The sequence below is a fragment of the Meles meles genome, chromosome 1, assembly GCF_922984935.1.
Source record: "Meles meles chromosome 1, mMelMel3.1 paternal haplotype, whole genome shotgun sequence".
Lineage (NCBI taxonomy): Eukaryota > Metazoa > Chordata > Mammalia > Carnivora > Mustelidae > Meles > Meles meles.
In genome coordinates this window covers 164626820-164647835 of record NC_060066.1, presented here as the reverse complement: position 1 = coordinate 164647835, position 21016 = coordinate 164626820, and the positions used below count along the sequence as shown (strand labels likewise).

General features: G+C 44.5%; 1 protein-coding gene across 2 annotated transcripts in view; it reads left to right on the top strand.

Moving 5' to 3' along the window:
• Positions 1–18538, top strand: part of PGM1 (phosphoglucomutase 1) — a 61643-nt gene extending 43105 nt beyond the window's left edge. For both annotated transcript variants that reach the window (XM_046025428.1, XM_046025419.1), the window contains exons 8-11: positions 9405–9540; positions 12768–12951; positions 15408–15542; positions 17954–18538. In XM_046025428.1, coding sequence (XP_045881384.1) covers positions 9405–9540; positions 12768–12951; positions 15408–15542; positions 17954–18043 — 545 coding nt within the window. In that variant the 3' untranslated portion in view covers positions 18044–18538. The remainder of the gene's footprint in view (positions 1–9404; positions 9541–12767; positions 12952–15407; positions 15543–17953) is intronic.
• Positions 18539–21016: the final 2478 nt, after the last annotated feature.

Below are 21016 nucleotides of genomic sequence, written 5' to 3'. Positions count from 1 at the left end.
GTACCAAAGCAAAGCAAAGATTGAAATCTAGCCTTCTGTAAGCCTTGCAACTGAGTTGTAATTCATACCAGGTTAAATACTGATTTGAATACTGTTATGAATAGGAGTTTAAATACTGATTTTATTTCATTTCCTGCAAGTCCTGGGGTAGGGTGGGTAGAATGAGCTGGTAAATTTAAGACACCTGTATACAAAGCTCTAAGAAATGGAATGTCCTAGAGGGAGTGGTAGTGCTCCTTGGTAATGAATTGACTTGATAGAATTGGAGGATGTAAGAAAGATGGATGAGTCTTGGGACTGAACAGTGTCCACAAAGAAGACTCGATGGTTTCCCAGCATTCTGTGTCTTCGGTCAGAGAATACTACAAGGCCACTGCTTAGCCTTGTCCTACTTCATAGAATATGGATGATGCCATCTTACTCAGTGGGATACCAGATGGATGCACATGAACCTGTGAGGTGGTCATATTCCATGAAATACCCTCCCCCCTCCAATGTTATTAAGTGCAGGCTTGCTTTCAAGCATTCTTTTTTATGGATGAAGCTGTCTTTGAAGGCGGGGACCATGTCTTAATCTCTGGTTTCCTAACCCCCTGTACCTGTATCAGTGCTGAACAGAGTGAAAGGGAGAAAAGTTTAGAACAAGGTTTCCTGGGGTGTTTGGGTGTGTGGAAGGATATTAATTCCAGGAAAGGGTTCTGAATTCAACAGAGGTCGGGAAACTTGGAAACAGCTCTCTGTCTTGGATATTCGTAATGATAATAGCATTCGAAGATTCCAAAACATTCTACTGTAAGGGGTCCTGTTTATACAGTTTTACCTAAACATAGTTAGCTGCATCTGTGTGTGTGTGTGTGTGTGTGTGTGTGTGTGTGTGTGTGTATTACATCTAGTGACATCTTGTCCCACAGATCCATGTGGGAAGCACTGGGCAAGGTGGATGCCAAGCCTGGAGCCATTAGGAGTCCCTGAGTGGACAGGCTGGGAACACACCTGAAGGGATAGCACAAGGGGTTCCTCTCATGTGACAGGGCTTGACCTACTGGAAAGCAGCTTGCAGGTCCTCTCCTGTCCAGGCTACCCATCCTTAGTCCTCCCCGTCATTCCTCATTGTTTGCATACCCAGCACCAGCTTCTCGATGCTTCTGGGTTCACCAGTGCCTCTCCTAGATCAGGTCCAGAACTGAGCCCGAATCCATGTGTGATCTAAGAAGTAAAGACTAGAGTGGGATGATAATTTCTAGAGAACCAGGCCCTGTGCTTTTTTGGAAATAACTTTCACTTTGTTAGCTTTCAGGACATTTCATAATACTGTTTAGCCCATATAATGTGGCTAATGAAGCCCCTTTAAGTTTTTACTCAGGAGAATTTGCCAAGAAAATTTGTCATTCATGTTACATTTGAGGGATTGATTTCTTTGAACCCAGACATTAGACTTTAAATTATTTCTTGTTAAAGTTTGTTCCTCTTTATTTATTAACCCATTCAAATACTAAGGGCCAACCATGATTTTATCTTCCCTTTGATATCTCTTTTATCCAAAGAGAGAATGCATCATGAGAATAATCCACAAACTCTCTTTCTCTTTGAAAAAAAGAAAATTGTTCTGTAATGTTTCTGCAACAAACGGTTCAAAAACCAAGCTGCATAGTTATGGGCCTCTACTGCTGTGAATGTGTAGCAGCTGAAGTCATTTAACTGAACTTCTGATCTCCTTGTTTATAGAGGAGTTAATTTCCACCTTCTAGTCCCTTGCTGGTGAGTGCTTCCCGCAGTTTCTTTACAGAGTTTCTCAGGGTGGACACTAGTGACTAAACAAGCTTTGTGGTATTTCAGTTCCGTAGTTTCATTGAGTACAGTGTCCTTTACTTCTGTATTTTCCCAGATGAGAGCAGGAGCAGTTTCTCAGGAAAGCCTCCCTAACCTTCCACTGTGGATCCACTCCCCTTCCTGTTGGCTCTCATGGCACACACACTTCTCGTTTGTTGCATGTATTACAGCTGTAATTTAAAAATTACTTAAGATTACTTGATAAACATCTAGTTAATCTAGCCAGTGCTCCACTAGACTGTGTTATGTGAAGATAGGAATCACAGCTGTCTTATTCTCCATCATATCCCCAGAGCCGCCTATGAAGGCCAGCGTGGAGTAGGAGCTCAGCAAACACTTGCTGAATAAATGAGTGAGTTACCACAGCATTCACCTGATACCCTCCAGTTAGACAAACAGAATCCTGGTGTTGGATATGAAAAGACTTTCAAAGTCACTTGGTGTGATTTCCTGTGTGTTGTTGGAATTGTAGCTGGCAGACAGTGCTGTTGGACTTAAACACCCGCCTCTGTGGAGAATCCCTACCTTACCTCTTATAGGGACTCAACACTGTTCCCGCTCCATAGTCCAGAGTCGGGGACCTAAGGTGTTCGTGAGAACAGATGAGCTTTTATAAAGGAAGAGAAGTTGACTTGCAAAGAGGTGCAAAGGAGTCAGACTTCAGAAGAACTGGCTCAGCAAACAAACCACTAGCATTTCAGAGCACAAGCCATAATATTACTCATGTTCCCAAGCATACATTAGTCTGTCCATTATGCAGGGACAGCCACAGCCTCTCAGGATCATCATAGCCACAAAGGCTGGGACACTTCCTCACACATCAGCATTACAAATGTCGGGGTAAAGGCACTCAGAAATGGGCACCAGAACGAGACAGGCTGAACCTATTATTTTTGGCTGAACTCATGGTGCAGAGTTATTGTTCCCCCCTGACTGTGGATGATGGTATCCATGTTTACACACAATGGCAGAGGGCAGAAGTGGTGTTCTGTCCCATCTTGAATTTGTTGGGAAATTGGGAAGGAAATAGAACGTGAAGTCGCAGATAGAACAGAATGTCATTGCTTTTGAAACTTCCTCAGGAAAATGGGAGCTTGGGAAAGGGATAGGAAACCGTTGAAGATGAACCTGGTGTGTAGAAATATGCCAGTAAATTATGCTCTGGCCAGGTCTAGAGGTTAGTAACAGTTTTTCCTGCTTCCTCTTTAAAGGGTTTTAGCGATGATGCGTGCTATAGGAGTGATGACTTGAAGAAGTTCAGCATTGATGCTTTGCAAATTTCTCTTAATTTTAATTTCTTAGGAAAAGTTTTTCATGTTTATACTTCTTTGCATTGACTCGTTCCTCAAATGCTTATTGAACTTTAACCACATCCCAGATACTGAGTGAGGCTCTGGGGGCAGATGGGTATGGTCTAGTGCAGGGCCCTGTAGAATCCACATTTGGGGCAAGAAGTCATCAGACCCTGGCCAGGTAATTACAAGTATACAGAGTGATTGATGGCGACGTGCAGGGAGCCCTGGGAGCTTTACTGGCAGGGCACCTAACCTGGTTCTGTGGTGTCGGGGATCCGATTTTCTGTCTGGTTCTCTGCACATTCTGATTTGCACAGCTTTTGAGTGTATTTTCCTGTAGGTGAGGTCCCCATGGGAAAGTTAGAACAACCCATCTCTGGATATTTCCCAGACAGAATACCACACTAAAACTAGGCTGAGAACCTAATTATAACTAACTCAGTTAAACTATTACCTGCATGTCTGTCTCCCTCCCCTTTATGTCTGTGCTGATCTGTGAGGGCAAGTAACATGTCTTACACATCTTGGTATTTTCTCATGTACTTGGAACATGGTGGACACTGATTCATAGTTGTTGAGCACATGATGGAGTTCGGGTTATGACGCGGCTCCTGCCCATCAGACACTTACAATATTCCTCCAAGGACCCAGTTCCAGGGGAGTCACAAGGCAATATAGGGTTCGTTGCTAAAGGGGAAGTGTGGTGGTGGCTGGGGGAGAGGCCCAGAAGGCTGGAATGATCTGGAAAAGGCTTCCTGAGGAGCTTACCTCTCCTTTCAGAGTAAATTCATTTGTGCCATAAAAGCCAAAGGGGACAAGACTGCAGCAGAGCAGGTCTGCTGGACCTCCCAGCTAGTCAGCTGGGGTCTGACCACTCCTGGGGAAAACCCTTATTGATGTTTGATGTGCAGGCATCAGCCCGGGATACACCTCAGAGTCGAGGTGGAGTAAGAACAGACAGGTAGGATAGAGTAGGGGTGAGCGTGGAGGGCAACAAGAAAGCCATCCTGGGTTGGGGTGAAGTGGGAAGTAATTGCAGGAGATGTTAGCCAGGCTAATAGGTGATATATGGAGTGGAAATTTTCAGGCAGAGAAAATAGCATGTTTAGAAGGCCGAAAGGGAGGAGTGCCTGGGTGGTGCAGTTGGTTTGAGCATTTGACTCTTGGCTTTTGGCGCAGGTCTGATCTCGGGGTCATGGGATCGAGCCCTGGGTTGGGCTCCACACTCAGCACAGAGTCTGCTTGTGTTTCTCTCTCTCCCTCACCCTCTGCCTCTCCCCCTGTCCCCTCTCTCTTAAATGGGTAAAATAAATCTTTAAAAAAGAAGAAGGAGAAGAAGACCAAAAGGGAGCTAAAGATGGGCAGAGAGAGAAAGGTAGAGAGACGTGAAAGCCAGATGCAACTGTTTTCAGACAGCTCTGTGTAAGCTCTTCTTCAGTTGCCACTGCCCCATCCTCAGACCTGTCACCTGGCAGAGACAGGCGCCCGGCACTCCCAAGATGCCTAGACTGGTAAATGGAAACTAATCCCCAAACTGTTAGCTTTTGGCTCCCTCAGCAAGGGTTGACATTTTTCTTGGCTGAGGACTGGAGTATGCCCTGACCAAGCTGAGTGTATACTTACCACAAGGTGCTGATTAGGCCGAAGTAGAGTGACAGGTGTTTGAAGACGCTGAAGGGGCAGAATTCCCAGACATTCAGTTAGTCCCTGAGCTGGACCGAGTATGAAGAGACCCCGTATGAAGAGACTCCGTGCAAAGCCCACCACTGCCTTTGTGTTAGCTAGGGCTAGGGGTGCCTGCTGGCAGTGTTTCCCTTTCCTCACAATTATGGGAGCCTGGCCTCTTTTCCCTTTTTTAAATTAAAAGAGATGATAGCAGTAATTCACATTCATAATAGGAAAATTAGATGAGGAAGAAGAGGAAAACACTGTAATGCCACTGCCCGGAGAAAAGAATGTACTGGGTTATATTCCGTTTTTATCACCAATGTGTACAGTTAAGAGCCATTATTTTTGAAAGCTTAATTAAGTAGGGGAAAGCACTCATTTCCCCCCAAAATTTCTTATTTTTCCCTTATCCATAATGGTAATTTGCATTTATATAGTACTTAGCAGTTAATAAATATTTCTACCCTCTGTCATGGTAAAGTCTTACAGTTGTGTGAGAAGGGTAACATTATTCCCAATTTACAGTCAAGGACACTGAGGCTTGGAAAAGTTAAGCTAGTAAATAACAGAGTTTTAGATTCTGGTTTCATGACTTTTTTTTTTTTTAAGATTTTATTTATTTATTTGACAGAGAGAGAGAGAGCACGAGCGAGAGAGCATAAGCAGGGGGAGCAGCAGAGGGAGAGAAAGAAGCAGGCTCTCTGCTGAGCAGGGAGCCTGATGCAGGACTCCATCCCAGGACCCTGGGATCATGACCTGAGCTGAAGGCAGAGGCTTAACTGACTGAGCCACCCAGGTGCCCCGAGCTTTCATGACTCTTAAATATAAGTAACTTCCAATGAAACACAACTGCCATGACTACAAAAGCAGCAACTTTAGAAACACACACATACGCCATTGCCTTTTTTTTTTTTTTAACTTGTAACTTGTCCTCATTCATCAGAATCCTAAGGAAAATGAAATGTACCTGGACTTTAGGGCACCTGGGTGGCTCGGTCGGTTGAGCGTGACTCTTGATTTCAGCTCAGGTCATGATCTCAGGGTCCTGGGATCAAGCCCCATGTTGGGCTACACATTCAGTGGGAAGTCTGCTTGAGATTCGCTCTGCTCCCCAACTTGTTCTAGCTGTTGCTCTCTCTCTAAAATAAAAGAAGTAAATCCTTAAATACATAAAAAAAAAAAAAAAGGAAAAGAAATGTACCCACACTTCCTGAGTAGTAGAGTTACCTAGAGTTTTGATTACATGAAGGTGGTTAGTGAGAGTAGTAAGAAGTTCCAGAGACTAGGGATCTTGCAAATGGAATGGAATATTTGTGTATGTTATCCAAGACAGATGTTTGGTTGATGGTATTAGATGTGTGATTCAGTTATCTCTGAGTAACTCCATCAAAATTGGTTAAGATCTTTAGATTTTCTTTTCTTTTCTGCATAAAAGAAAAAGCAGAATTCTTTACTTAAAACAGGAAAAACACAAAGGGACACGGCCCCTTATGCTTTCAGTCTAGCCTAAATAAATAAATAAATAAATACAAAATAAGAAAAAGAAAAGAAAAAGGAAAGAAGGAAGAAAAATACCCATGGGAGCATAGACAAATAACTCCAAGCTGTGTACTTCTGTCATGAATTCTCAGTATTTCAGGGAAGCTGCCAGAATCTTGCTGCTTAGGGTGAACTATCGCCAAAACATCATTTGCAAATGCTGTAAGGGCCAGAGAGCTCATTGCTGTTCCTTGAGATAGCAATACAGGCAAATAAAAGTCTGTACATCATGAAATTCGGTAAACCAAGAATTTGTTACATAAAGTGCTACGTAAAAGTATTGCCCAATATCTCCAGGTCTGTCAGCTTCCAGGTTCTGAGAACTGTGGTTTCTGAAAGTGCTATCTTATTGAAGAGAAGGTCTTTGTTGGGGGGGGGGGGTGTTTTTTGAGCCAAAAAAAGAAAGAGAAAATGTTATAGTAGATTAATTAACCGATAAACTCATTCATTGCGCTCCTTACAGTTGTTTATGTACTCAGTGTGCTATTCTAGTCACCAGACTTTGTTATAAGGATAAGTAAAAGATGTCTCTAAGAAATAGGTGAGGGGGCGCCTGGGTGGCTCAGTAGGTTAAAGCCTCTGCCTTCAGCTCAGGTCATGATCCCAGGGTCCTGGGATTGAGCCCCACATCGGGCTCTGTTCTCAGCAGGGAGCCTGCTTCCCACCCCCACCTCCTGCCTGCCTCTCTGCCTACTTGTGATCTCTCTCTGTCAAATAAATAAAAATCTTAAAAAAAAAATAGAGAAACGGGGTGAAAGGTTCATAAATTGGAGAGGGTTTGAGCGGGTCGCTGTGAGGGAAGGAAGAGAACATAGCTCGTAACTGCCTAGGGGAGCTGGGTACTAGTCCCAGACTGGAGAGGACATTTGAGTTGGGTCTAAAAGGATGAAAAGAGGAAGAAAACAAACTTCACTCATGCCTACTACGTAGCCAGTATTGTGAGACACTCTGATGTTCTAAGAAGAATAAGACCCAGTGGCAAGTCAAGAAGGGTGAACAGGCACTTGAAGAGTTCAAGGCATGATGATGTGCAAAGCATTGTGGGAGAGGGTTTGTACTGAGTCCTATTCAGGAGTCAGAAAGTAGCGCTCAGTATGGTCCATGTGTGGAGATTTTGTTCCGTTTTGTTTGGCTTGCAGAACAAGGAAGTTAAGGGCTGAAAAGGAGAGTTGTGTCCTGTATCAGGTTCTTGGAAGAGGGTCTCTATGCACCTAAGCACATCCAGATGAACTAGTGTGTTAGCTCTGGTAAAGATTTTAGCAGGTGCCTTGGAAGGGGACAGACGTGCCGTAGTTGACTTAACCAAACCCCTCTTGGTTAAAGAAAGATGCCCTGGTTTGGAGTTGCTGGATCCACAAGTAGGTCCGTTTTTTGTTTTTTTTTTAAATTTATTTATTTTTTTCAGCTTAACAGTATTCATTGTTTTTGCATCACACCCAGTGCTCCATGCAATACGTGCCCTCCCTATTACCCACCACCTGTTCCCCCAACCTCCCACCCCCAACCCTTCAAAACCCTCAGGTTGTTTTTCAGAGTCCATAGTCTCTTATGGTTCGCCTCCCCTTCCAATTTTTTTTTTTTTTATAAACATATAATATATTTTTATCCCCAGGGGTACAGGTCTGTGAATCGCCAGGTTTACACACTTCACAGCACTCACGATAGCACACACCCTCCCCAAGTAGGTCTGTTTTTTAAGGCTTTGGTACGTTTTGCCAAATTGGTCTCTGGAAGGTTGTGCCTCTCCCCTCAGTGGCATACTGGAACCCCATTTCCCTTCTACTTCTCCTGATCCTAGGTGTTCTCATTTTAAAATCTGTGGCATTTGTCAAGCAAGTAGCAGTTTCTTATTGGGGTTTTAACTTCAATTTGTTTTTTAAAAAATAATGCTACCTTCTTACGTAATTCGGTACCTATATGTATTCTTCAGTGATTGTTTATATCCTTGGGCTATTTTTCTATTGAAGTTTGCTTTTTCCTTATTAACATGTAAATTTTTTCTGTATTGAGGTACATTAAACATCTACTTTATGTTGCAAATCGTTTTTTTTTTAAGGTTTGCCAATGGCCTTTTACTTTTACCTATAGTTATTTTGCAGATAGAAATGATAATTTTTTAAAAGATTTTTATTTATTTATTTGACAGACAGAGATCACAATTAGGCAGAGTGGTAGGCAGAGAGAGAGAAGGAAGCAGGCTCCCCGCTGAGCAGAGAGCCCAAAGGGGGGCTCGATCCCAGGAACCTGGGATCATGACCTGAGCCAAAGGCAGAGCCTTTAACCCACTGAGCCACCCAGGCGCCCCAATAATTTTTTTTAGTAGGCAAATACATAGATTTTTTTTTCTCTTATGAATTCTGAATTTACCTGTATTTGCCATTCCCAAGACTTAAAAAATGTATTTATATATATTTTCTATTATATTTATATTGTATATATTATATTTATATCTATATATATCTTTTATTTTTATATATCTTCAAGGACTTAAAGCTTTTCAAATTTTTTATTTGAATGTGTAATTTACCTGGAAATCTTTTTGGTGTAGTGTTTTATAGGGGAAAAAACTTTTTTTCCAACTGTCTAGCTAGATAGCTAAATACTACTTAAAAAGTAATTCCTTCTTTTCCTACAGCCTTGAAGTAACACCCTTATCATATATTCAAGTCATACGCATGTTTAGGTCTCTTTCTAGGTGCCCTCTTTTTTCCATTAGGCTGTCAGGCTTTTAATTATTGAATATTTATAATGGTCATGTTCTTCTGTTGTTTGTTTGTTTGTTTTTTTTCTGCTCACATTTATACTTTGTAATTGATATATCCAGTTCCACCAGATTATCCCTCTGACTTTTTTATTGGCAAATGCTGTAAATATCTATATCACTTTGGGAAGCATCAACTTCTTTCCAATATTATGTTGCTTTGTTCCATATGTGGTTCCTTCCATGTATTCAAGTTCCTCAGTCAAGTTTTATGACTTTTTTGATTGGGTCTCCATGTTTACTGTTGAGGTTATTCCCAAATGTTTTGGAGAAATCATGTTTCTCAAAGCTGCTTGCTGCCCCCTGGACAGGTTCTGATCACATCCGTGAGAAAGATGGACTCTGGGCTGTCCTCGCTTGGCTCTCCATTCTAGCCACCCGCAAACAGAGTGTGGAGGACATTCTCAAAGATCACTGGCAGAAGTATGGCCGGAATTTCTTCACTAGGTAAGTCCCAGCCTGGCTGGGGTACAGAGGTAAGGTGGGGAAGTGCGCTGAGAGAGTTCTCATGTGTATAGATTTTTTTCCTGTTTCTTAAGTGATAATAAAACCCTAGTTCATCTAGCCTCTACAAATTGAGGGATTTTAAAATAATTCAATCAGGGTCGCCTTTTATCTTTGCTATTAAGAACAAGGCTTAAAAAATTTAGTTAATGTATTCAAAAGAATAAATGTTTTGTAAGCCTTTTAAATGTACGGAGATGGACATGATGATTGTGCTGGATTTGGACTCAGAAGAATGGATTAGAATTTTATTTCTGCCCCTTAGTGAGCTGGGAAGTCATTTAACCTCTCTCTAACAGAAAACTGTCCTCATTTTCCTCATTTGTAGAAATGGTAATAATAGTCTGCCATTGAGTGAATTAAATGAAATATGAGTCTGAAAGTGTTTTATAAACTCTGGGACACTCAAAGTATGGAAACTTTTTTTTTTCTGAAATTATGGAAACAATTATGCTTAGTCTAAATCAACTTTTCTGACTCATTAAAATAGGTCCCCAAAGGCTGCATACTTGTCAATACTTCATTCATTGATTCAATAAATATTGACTGTGTGCCTACTTTCTGCCAGGGACTGGGGATTGGGCAGTGAACAAAATACTTAGAGTACATAGTAATTCTTCTTTGCCATAAATACTTCTGTTTTTAAAAGGCACTAATTTTTTTTTTGAGAAGTGCTTTTCACTAATTCCAACTTGCCTTTCGCCCAGTAAATGTAAAAATCTAACAGAATTTTTCCTAGACTCACTATTCTAATTACTGAAAGAAACTGTGAGAAAAAGGGAGTAGATGAATTGCTAATCAGTAAGAAAAGCATAGATGTAATTTCTTTGGGCCTCAGTTGCCTTTTCTATAAAATAGGTGAGTTAAATTAGAGAATTTAAAACCTATGTCACAGATTGAATAGTCAGTCCACGGTCTCTGAATAGTCCCACAAGAATTAAACCTTAAGCAACTCAGCCTCCTTACTCAGAATCCTTATAACAACTTGAGAGAAGGCCGTGGCTGTCTTCTTCTTCATTGCAAGTCATTCTTCTGAGGGAGGTCTAAGTAATGAGGTTCACGTGGTACCGCAGCAGTAGCCCTGGGAGCTACAGCAAGAATCTCTACTTTCTAAGAACCAGGAAAACCTGGTAATTCAGAACAGCAGTCTTGGGCTCGCTAGATTCTGGAGTCTCATGAAGACAGGACCATGTCTGGTTCTGTGCTTCTGCTATCACTGAACACCTCACTCCTAATGATACCATAAATATGCTTTGAATGAATAAATGAACGAGTTAACAAGTGAATAGTAACTAGAATGGAATAAGGTTAGAAAGTTTGTTTGGAGAAGAGGTCACTCTTGAATCAGTTAAAAGTCTCCATTTAAAAACCATTTTAGGGGGGCGCCTGGGTGGCTCAGTGGTTTAAGCTGCTGCCTTCGGCTCAGGTCATGATCTCAGGGTCCTGGGATCGAGTCCCACATCGGGCTCTCTGCTCAGTGGGGAGCCTGCTTCCTTCTCACTCTCTCTGTCTGCCTCTCTGCCTATTTATGATCTCTCTCTGTCAAAATAAATAAATAAAATCTAAAAAAAATAATAATAAAAAAAAAAACAAAACAAAACCATTTTAGGGGCACCTGGGTGGCTCAGTGGGTTAAAGCCTCTGCCTTTGGCCCAGGTCATGGTCCCAGGGTCCTGGGATCGAGCCCCACATCGGGCTCTCTGCTCATGAGGGAGCTTGCTTCCTCCTCTCTCTCCACCTGCTTGTGATCTCTATCTGTCAAATAAATAAAATCTTAAAAATAAAAAATAAAAACCATTTTAACGTATTTGTATTAATTTCAGATAACTGCTAACTATTGCAAATCAAGTCCCTAGAACCCACATTTCTAATTAGTTAAGACACCATCGTACTCTTCATCTACTTAACAGGAATGCTAGGCATTGTTTTATGTCAGCCTCAAAACAGTTAGTGGTAAGGCAGCTGAGATTCTGGGAGATGAAGCAACTTGCTCCTATTTGCCCAGTTAGTAAGCGATAGAGGCTAGATTCGTCGCTCGTTCGGATGCCAAAGTCCAGATTCTTTCCAACACACCCCTCTGTGCCTAGGATTTGTAGAACACTTCCCCCAAACACCCAAAGGTCACAGGCGGAACGCACAGACACCTGGTTGTGATTTCTTGCTGTTTATCATGTTAACTAGGGGAAAGAGCTGACTTAAGATTAAGAGGACTGCTGTCCTTGATCCGTAGAATCCTGGAGCCAGAACAGGTTGGCCTTAATTCCCCAGTATTTCTCATGTCTCAGAGGGTGTCATCTTGCACATATCATGTTTGTTTCGCTATCGCAAATAAATATGGAGTCTGCCGTCTTGAGCCTCTAAAAAATAACTCTGAAGAGGGTGTGTGCCACAAGGTCAAGAAAAGCCACCTGTCAGAGTCTTTAACCTCGTAAGAAAGAAGTCAGGAACAATTCTGGGAGTAATAATAATAACAGTCATAGAATTTTTTTTGTGATGATTTTTATTTATTTATTTATTTTTCTGCTGTGGTTCTTTTGTATCTACATCAGGCCTCCTCCATCAGGGTGAACCCAAAGCACTTTGGACCAGAATCCACCCCTCACTGAAGGGACAGAGCTGTTTTCAGATGTACAGAGTTAGGGTTTGGCCCCTTCTCTCTGGTCAGTGAAAACTTGGCCTCACTTTAGGAAGCTCCCGTGGAGACCGGAATGCTCTTGTGCCAAAAATCTCAGCAACCGCAGGCAGGTCCCAGACTGGGAACTGTCCCAGCATTTATCCCGAAGAAGCTCCAGGAGTTTGAAAGAGAAGTGCTTGACTCATGTTCTTGATGCAGAGTCCTCAGGAGATAACCCTGCAGTTAATTCTACCTCCTGGGGATGCGGTGATTAGATGTTAGAATCTCTCACAAGCCCTTGAAGCTTCTAGAACTTATTCTGTAGAAAAGCCGAGACGGGAGTTCCTGACCCTTCCCTGAAACCCCACAAAGCCTTCCTCCCATCCCTGACCTGCTCCCTCCCCAGAGACGGACAGGCACAGCCTTTTGCCAGCTGCTTCTGCAGTCAGGGGGCTTGTTGGTGGGGGGAGGTCCAAACAGAGGGTGAAGGAAGCAGTGATCTATCTCGGGGTGATCCAAAGGGAGTGTGTGGGCCCACCTCTGTGACTTCTTGCAGGTACGATTATGAGGAGGTGGAGGCTGAGGGTGCCAACAAAATGATGAAGGACTTGGAGGCCCTGATATCTGACCGCTCCTTCGTGGGGAAGCAGTTCTCAGTGGGTGACAAAGTTTACACTGTGGAAAAAATTGATAACTTTGAATACAGTGATCCAGTGGATGGAAGCGTTTCAAGGAATCAGGTAGGAACAGATTTATGTGTATGGGAGAGAGGCCTCAGAGCTTTATCTCTGAAATCTCACGAGAAAAAAGAAAAAGGCTGCTTGAGCCCTTTACTTCCCCCTATTTTTCATTTCTGTTCGCAGCCCCCGCTTTTTCCCCCCACGTTGCCAGCTTTCTGCTGGGTCATACATAACTTGCAAATATACTCATGGGGAAATGGGTTTTGCCCTCATTCTGGAATTCTTAGCCCCTGCTCCAGAGGGATTTTTCTACATCCTCCAGAATTCCATGCAAGACGTTGTGTTGAATGCGTGTGCAGAAAGGAGCCCTAGAATCTGAAGCTGAAAAGGTGAACTACTACCTTAGATATCAGTCCCCTCTTTTTCTCTCAGGAGATGATAGCAGAATGCCAGCGGTGAGAGTGGCATTATCATAGACCTTTCTCCGGTATGTTCTGATTTCTAAAAAAAAAAAAAGAAGAAGAAGAAAAATTGATGAAGCACTCTGGACTTAGAAATGTTAGCTGTTACCCTCTGCAGTATGTGACACGCAGCCAGTCCAACACAGTGGTGCGTACGTAGCAAGACATCACAGTTGAGAACCTGGATCATGTCTGGATGGAGACAGAGCTGTTAGGGTTTTCCTCTCTGGGTGCCAGAGAGCCAGGGCTGCAGGCTGGGTTGGCCCTCATCCAGGCTTTTCACAGACACCCGGGGCCCGGGGTCTTCTCTCCTCTGGTTCTGCTGTTGTCACAGGCCGGACTCACCACTAATAATTTAGAAGCAGAGATAATAAAGAAGGAGATGAAAATTATTTTACAGCTTTCCAGTTTGCTTTTTCCTGATGGACCCAGATTTTTGGCCCAGCCCTTCTCACTGTAGCCGACAGCTTTGAAGGAGGGGGACCGCAGGCTTGATAGAGTGTCTGGAGAGCAGGCAGTGGACGGGTGGTTGGAGCATGGCCACAGCGACCCTGAGCACCAGGAAGTCTCCCATCCTCAAAATGCTGGCCCAGTGGGCTTTCTTCTCTATGCCTGTTCACCCTCTCTGAGAACTCTTACAGATGATTGTAAGTGATGTCTGCGATAAAGAGAGGCCGGGGGTAGAGTAGGAGGTGGGTATGGAAGGAGGGCAGGGTGGGGGCCACAGGATGGTAGGGAAGAAGTTTTGTAGAGAAGCCTTCAGAGAGAAAATGGGCGATTAGGGAAAGTAACCCCCAATTCTGCGCTACACCCAGCATCTGTGAGGGGGGAGGGGGAGCTGAGGCGTGTGTGGGAAGGGTGTTGGCATGAGCACGGGCGCTGTTTGCTGCACTCTGTGAGGAAGAGCCCAACAGCTTCACGTTCTTTAATCAGAAAGCTGAACGTTTGGATGGAAGGGCAGGTAGGAGGGAGAATCCTCTGAAGTAGACATAGCCTCTGCCATCAAGTGGAAAGACTTGAGAAGCTTGAAGTTGAAGCTGCGGGAGAGGTAGACCAACCTGGTATGTTTCTAGAAGCAAGAAGTGGTAGATGGGAGTTAACGGTATCCTCCCCATGATGATGGAATCAGGAAGGTGCTGTGTGCATTTTCTCTGCTGTCTTCACTGCCGAATGGCACGATGAGACACGGGACGGGATTTGGTGGCAAACAGCAGCTGAGGAGCAGTGTCTCTCCTTCTGGTTGGCGTCCGACTTTGTGTGAAGTTCTTCGTATAGAAGAATGACAGGCTCACGAGGACTAGGTCTCAGAGCGCTGTCTTGCTGACTCTCCTACCTCAGGTGACAGAATATGTACCCGAGAATCTTTACCCTCAATTCTCCTGAAGGAAGAAGGTTATTGAGGATGAGAGATGCTTCCAGGGTGGAAAGAAGAAGGCAGCAGGGCGTTGGGGGCACGGGTTGGCATGGCACCCACATGGACCCCGCTTTGAGTCCTCAGGCGTCGAGGGGAGAGTGGTCGCTGGCTCCTGCTTGCTGGGTTGGCAGTAGCTGGCTTCACCTGTGGCATGTGGCCTGCTGTTCTCCGTTTGAGCCTCTCTGTTGGTATTGTGAGAGTTCTTCCTCTTCTGCTCTGGTTTCAGCCCATTCTGTCCATGTTTTCCTCCTGATCTGGGGATCAAATTTCTGTATCTAGTGACTTATTTGTTTACTTATTAGGCTTCAAACTGGAATGGTTAGGCTATAAATTACAGGGGAGTGGGGAGAGGAGGGGAGGGCCAGCCTGTGTCATCCAGGACCCCTGCGCCCCGGATCAGATCCCCTACCTGATGCTGGGCATGCTTCTTCCCCCGTAAGCTCAGCCCCCTTTGGCCGGACGCAGTGACAGGCTGACTACGGCTGACTCCTGGGGCTTAACGGCTGCCCTTTGTCAAGGACGTGATCTTCCAGTTGATCAAGTGCGGAGGAAGTTCCTTCTGCAGATGAACCCCTTGTATTTGCCAGCCTTCAGTCTCCCTTCCAGCATGTGGGGGACACATCTCTGCTTCCCTTCTCCAGGGCCTGCGGCTCATTTTTGCAGACGGTTCTCGCATCATCTTTCGGCTGAGTGGCACGGGGAGTGCGGGGGCCACAATTCGGCTGTACATCGACAGCTACGAGAAGGACATTGCCAAGATCTACCAGGACCCTCAGGTAATGCCCAGGTCCTGCTTCCTAACAAGTTAGTGCTTTCCATTAGAGGGAACAGTAGCGGTTTCCCCGAGGTTACCACAGTCCGTTTCTGCGGTGATCAAACAACGTGTGTTCAGTTTTCTCTATGTCTCCTTCAGTACTTCGTAGCAACAGTGACAGCTAACCATTATCTCAGTATTTTCTCTGTGCCAAGCTCTGTTCTAAACCCATTACCCAAGTGGATATACTTACTGAAGTTTCAAATGAGGTAGCCCCCATTCTTGTCCCTACCACAGATGAAGAAACAGGCAGAGAAAGGTTAAGTGGCAGCTCATAGGGTCACGTCCCTGGTGAGCAACAGAGTCAGGAAAACTAATCTTTAAATCAGCCCCTCTTCTGGCATTCTGGTCCGTCACTGGTCATTTGCTACTCTGCCTGGTCTGATCGCCTGTTCTGGGAGGGTACATGCTGGTTCCAGATTTGGTGGTGGAGCAGAGAGTCTCATGACCCAGCAACAAAGGTCAATATGGAAGAGTCTGCAGACTGGCAGCCTGGTGGTTTGGGCTCCCAGACCTACCCAGAGGATCTCCAGAAGTACGTCAGAGTGAGGAGGGACCCCGGAGACAGGGGTGGGGTGGAGAACTTAGAGGACAGCCACCCCAGGGGAGGAGCCAAGGGGAGACAGTGACACACAGGGGACTTTCACCTTGTTTGTTCCTCACACAATGGTCTTGACAGATGTTCCCCCACCAGAGTTCCACAGTCAAAAAAGTGTAGGAGCTGTTGTGGTCCATTAACTCCTCCTTCAGGATTCATAACACACATGGCACCTTATGGGCTCTGAGAAAACTCGCGGCAAAGACGCCTGTTTGAGTGGCATTTCACCATGCTTATTCTACTAAGCATTTTTCCTTCTAACACCTAATTAATATCCGAGGAAACTCACTTGGAAAGCCTTGGCATAGCGGTTTTGAGAATAAAGTTTAGATGTAGAAAGGTCTTGCTTTCAATCCAGTTTCTGCCACCTGAGTAGTAGCCGTGTGTCTGCGGGCAAGTGGTTTCCGTGCTCTGAGCCATGGTTTCCTGGTAGAGTACTTCCTACCGCTCCGAGGTATTATAGGGATTTAAGGAGACAAGGGATGCGAAATTCCAAATGCTGCGCCTGGCACATAGGATTAGCTTTTGAGAACGTGTGGCTCTTAAAGTCGAGAGGAGGCTTCACTTTTACATATTTTTTTTATATCGTGTCCAGACTCCAGGTTCAATTGTTGCAAGATCTCTGTCGTGCTGTAGGTGTCCCTAAAACTTAAACCAAAGGCAATGGTGTCTGGGTTGAAGACCCACAGAATAATAGAGCAGGAGAAAAAGAAGAAGGGAATTGTGTTCTTTTGTCCCAATACCAAGCATGTTGTAGACGTAATGAAGGAATGAAAGATAAGTTTCTTTGAACCATAGTTGTCAGGAGGTGGGGGGAGGTGGGCAGGGTGGTGGGAGGGGTCTGAAGGGTGTGAGGTACCCACAATGCCCAGACGTATCACCATTCCAGCCACGAAATGCCTTCCCTTACTCTGGAGCTGCTGGACCTTTGCCTCAGCACTTTCTGGGACGGTTGGAACCCCCAGGGGAATGGCAAGTGCTGTGCTCAGTGCGCGGAGTGGCTTCTCCTGCTTTCAGCCAGGAATCATGAGTTGGTGGAGATTAAGATGAGGGAAAGCAACAGTGGGCAGTAGGAAATGAACTGCTCTTGGCTCTGCCCTTGGGTCATTTGGTTAAATCACTTCATCTTTTTGGATCTCAGTTTTCTCATCTGTAACATGGGAGGTTTAGCTAGATAAGTAAGTGGTTTTTAAAAATGTTTTCATTAAAAAAATTAAAAATTATTTATATTTATAAATATATCCTGTAACAGCAGAATTCTTTTCTTTTTCCCCCTGAGTGAGAAGTAGTTAGAAGGGTAGTGTTGTTGCATTTTGCAAGGATCTCTTTGGGGACAATGTGGCCAGCAAATTAGAGGATGCGGAAATAGAAGGACCATTGTTCCAGGTGAGAAAGAGAAAGTTGATTTAGCGAGATCGATGGCCCAGGTAGGAGAGAAATGGTGCCCTTGAGAGATGTGTAGAAGGTAAAAACTACTTACGTTTGCTAATAGATTAGACAAGGGCAATGTGAGAGAAGAAGGGGTCCAGAGTAACTCGTAGTTCATTAAGTTTAGATGTTAGGCTGTGGTGTTGAGTCACCGAGATGGGGAATGCTGGAAGCAGATTTTAGGGAAAGAACACTTCTCTGTGCTTAGACTTGCAGAGTTTGAGGAGCCTTTGGGATGTGGGAAGAGGCGGTCAGATATGTGGGTCTTGGGGGCCATCTGAGGGCTGGAGCTCTGGATCTGTGTTTAGAGAAAGTAATGGAAAATGTTCTCTTTGTATCTCCCTCAGGTCATGTTGGCCCCCCTTATTTCCATTGCTCTGAAGGTGTCCCAACTCCAGGAGAGGACAGGACGCACTGCGCCCACCGTTATCACCTAAGAAGACAGGCCAGTTGTGGTACGTCCCTCTGCCCCAGGACCCTCCAAGCCATCTGATTGAAGAGCATGGACAAACAAAATGTATCCACCCAGGCTTCTTAGGATTCGATTTTTCCACTAACCAGTTGTTGATGACTGGCCCATTAGTGTGACAGTGCCAGCTGAGATGCCGTGTGGGCAAGAGGACCTAGGGGCTTTTACTAACGTCACTCCGTGTTGTGCCCTTAAGCCCTGCTGCTGTGCAGGTGTTTGTCTCCCGAGCACCTGCTTCTGTTCACTACAATATGGGATGGAGGCTGAGTGGGAGCCAGTGAGACCATTTCTCACGCTTATGTTGTCCCAGTGAAATGACAGTGCAAGCCTGTTTTTCTTTGGTGAATTCCTCCCCCATTCACTGTTTACATGTGTCCCAGCAAAATCCAATTTCTGGTGCCTTCTCTCCAATCAGTTCTTTCCTTAGAGTGAGACGTACTTGTCTACAGATGTCTGCCTTGTTTTTGCAGCAGAGTCCCACACAAATACTGTGGGATATTAAAGCAAAATAAGCCACTATTTCTTGATGTCTTTTTTTTCCCCTTAACTGCAAAATGCTCTTTCACTTTCAGAAAGAAAATACTTTTTTTTTTTTTTTTTAAGAAGATACTGTATTCTGTTTGGATGTCCTAGCTAGAAGACAAAATGTTCTCTGTACTAGGTTTAAAATCCTTGTACTCAAGAACTGTGATTTCAGATCTTAGCAGAGTCATCTGAGCCCTGGATTCATCCGAGGTAGCTTACTTTATGTAAGCTCAACTTGGTTAATTTAGAATGAGGGAAAGCTAGATGATTTTCAGGAGATTTTTTTTCCCCCAGGAAATATTAAATAGCAAAGTGCGGCCATGTGCCTTGTGGTGTTGAGATACCGTAATGCATATTGAGGGGACAGAGGCAGAACTCTCAGAAGCTGAGAGCAAGATGACCACCATTTGGCTGGATATCTTGAGCTCATTGACATCTTACTCGTCTTAGAATGATTTTACTTTAAAGATTTTTGGTTTTTTTTGAGAGAGAGAGCCTGAGCACGGGCAGAGGGAGAAGCAGACTGCCCTGCTGAGCAGGGAGCCCAATGTGGGGCTCTATCCCAGGACTCTGGGATTCTGACCTGAGCCAAAGGCAGACGCTTAACCAACTGAGCCATCACGTTGCCCCAACTTAGAACAATTATATTCAATCCATGAGTGTGATATAGTAGTTGAACACATAGGTTTGGAAGCCAACAGACATGAGTTTGAATCCAGCTTGGGACTTTGAGTCACTTTTGAATACATTCTCAGCATCGTTAAAATCAGGATGAAGGGATGCCTGGCTGGCTCAGTTGCTGGAGTTGTGACTCTTGATCTCAGGGTCGAGTTCAAGCCCCTCATTGGACGTGGAGCCTACTAAAAAAAATTGTAAAAAAAAAAAAAAAATCAGGATGAAAATAGTTCCTACTTTATGGGGTCATCAAGAACATTCAGTGAGTGGACCTGTGCACAGCAGTGGCCACTTTATCTAGCTCATGGTAGATTGTCAAGTGAGCGGAAACTAGGGTTATGCTTATAATACTGTTTCTAGATTTTAAAGTATTAGGAAAACAAAACTGTAACATTAATACTTGTAATGCATTTAATGGTTTGCAGGGCATTTCCACAAAGTCCTCTTGCCGTACAGACTATTCCAGAGAGGCAGCTCAGCTCTGTACCCCTCTCCCACCCCGGTGGACAGGGTCTCTGGGGTAAGATTTCCAGTGTTGCTGGTTGACAAGGGGGGTCTGGCCCAGCAAACAGAACTGAGTTCTCACAAAGATGAGAGGAAGATGAGTACTTATTGAACATTAGATGCCAAACATTGTTGAGTGCTTTCCATGCTCCCAGTCACTCTAGATACTCCCAATGTTCCCATTTTACAGATGAGGTCTGGGTAGTGGTGACATATCCCCAGGCAATGAAGCTCAGCCCTGCCCGGTTTGCCAGTACTTTGCCTGGCCCCTGCTATTGACTGGCTGCTTCTAACAAGTGAAAGAAAGGTTTTTGCATTTGCACAAATGCCTCTATATTTTATTTATTAAAGGGTCATACTTTGTGCCTTGGGTGCCAGAGAGTGTTAATTTTGGCATTGTTGTCCTCATCTCCCTCTGGCCCTGGGATCTTTTTTTTTTCGAAAGATTTTATTTATTTATTTGACAGAGATCACAAGTAGGCAGAGAGGCAGGCAGGGGGGCGGGGGTGGGGGGAAGCAGGCTGCCCGCTGAGCAGAGAGTCCTATGCAGGGCTCGAACCCAGGACCCTGAAATCATGACCTGAGCTGAAGGCAGAGGCTTAACCCACTGAGCCACCCAGGCACCACAGGAGAAAGAATCTTAAGCAGGCTCCACACGCAGCACAGAGCCTGACGGGGCGCTTGATCTCAGCACCCTGAGATCATGACCTGAGCTGAAATCAAGTTAGACACTTAACTTAATCACCTAGGTGCCCCTGGCCCTGGGATCTTTTTTTTTCTTTTTTTTAAATATATAATGTGTTATTTGCTTCAGGGGTACAGGTCTGTGATCATCAGTCTTACACAATTCACAGCACTCACCATAGCATATACCCTCCTCAATGTCCATCTACCAGCCACCCCTTCTCTCCCCCCCCAACCCCCCAGCACCCCTTAGTTTGTTTTCTTAAGAGACCTTAAGAGTCTCTTATGGTTTATCTCCCTCCCCGGTCCCATCTTGTTTCATTTTTTTCCCTTCCTACCTCCCACAACCCGCCGCCCTGCCTCTCAAATTCCTCATATCAGAAAGATCATATGATAATGTCTTTCTCTGATTAACTTATTTTGCTCAGCATAGTACACTCGGGTTCCATCCATATCGTTGCAAATGGCAGGATTTCCGTTTTTTGATGGCTGCATAGTATTCCTGTGTGTGTGTGTGTGTGTGTGTGTGTGTGTGTGTGTGTGTGTGTGTGTG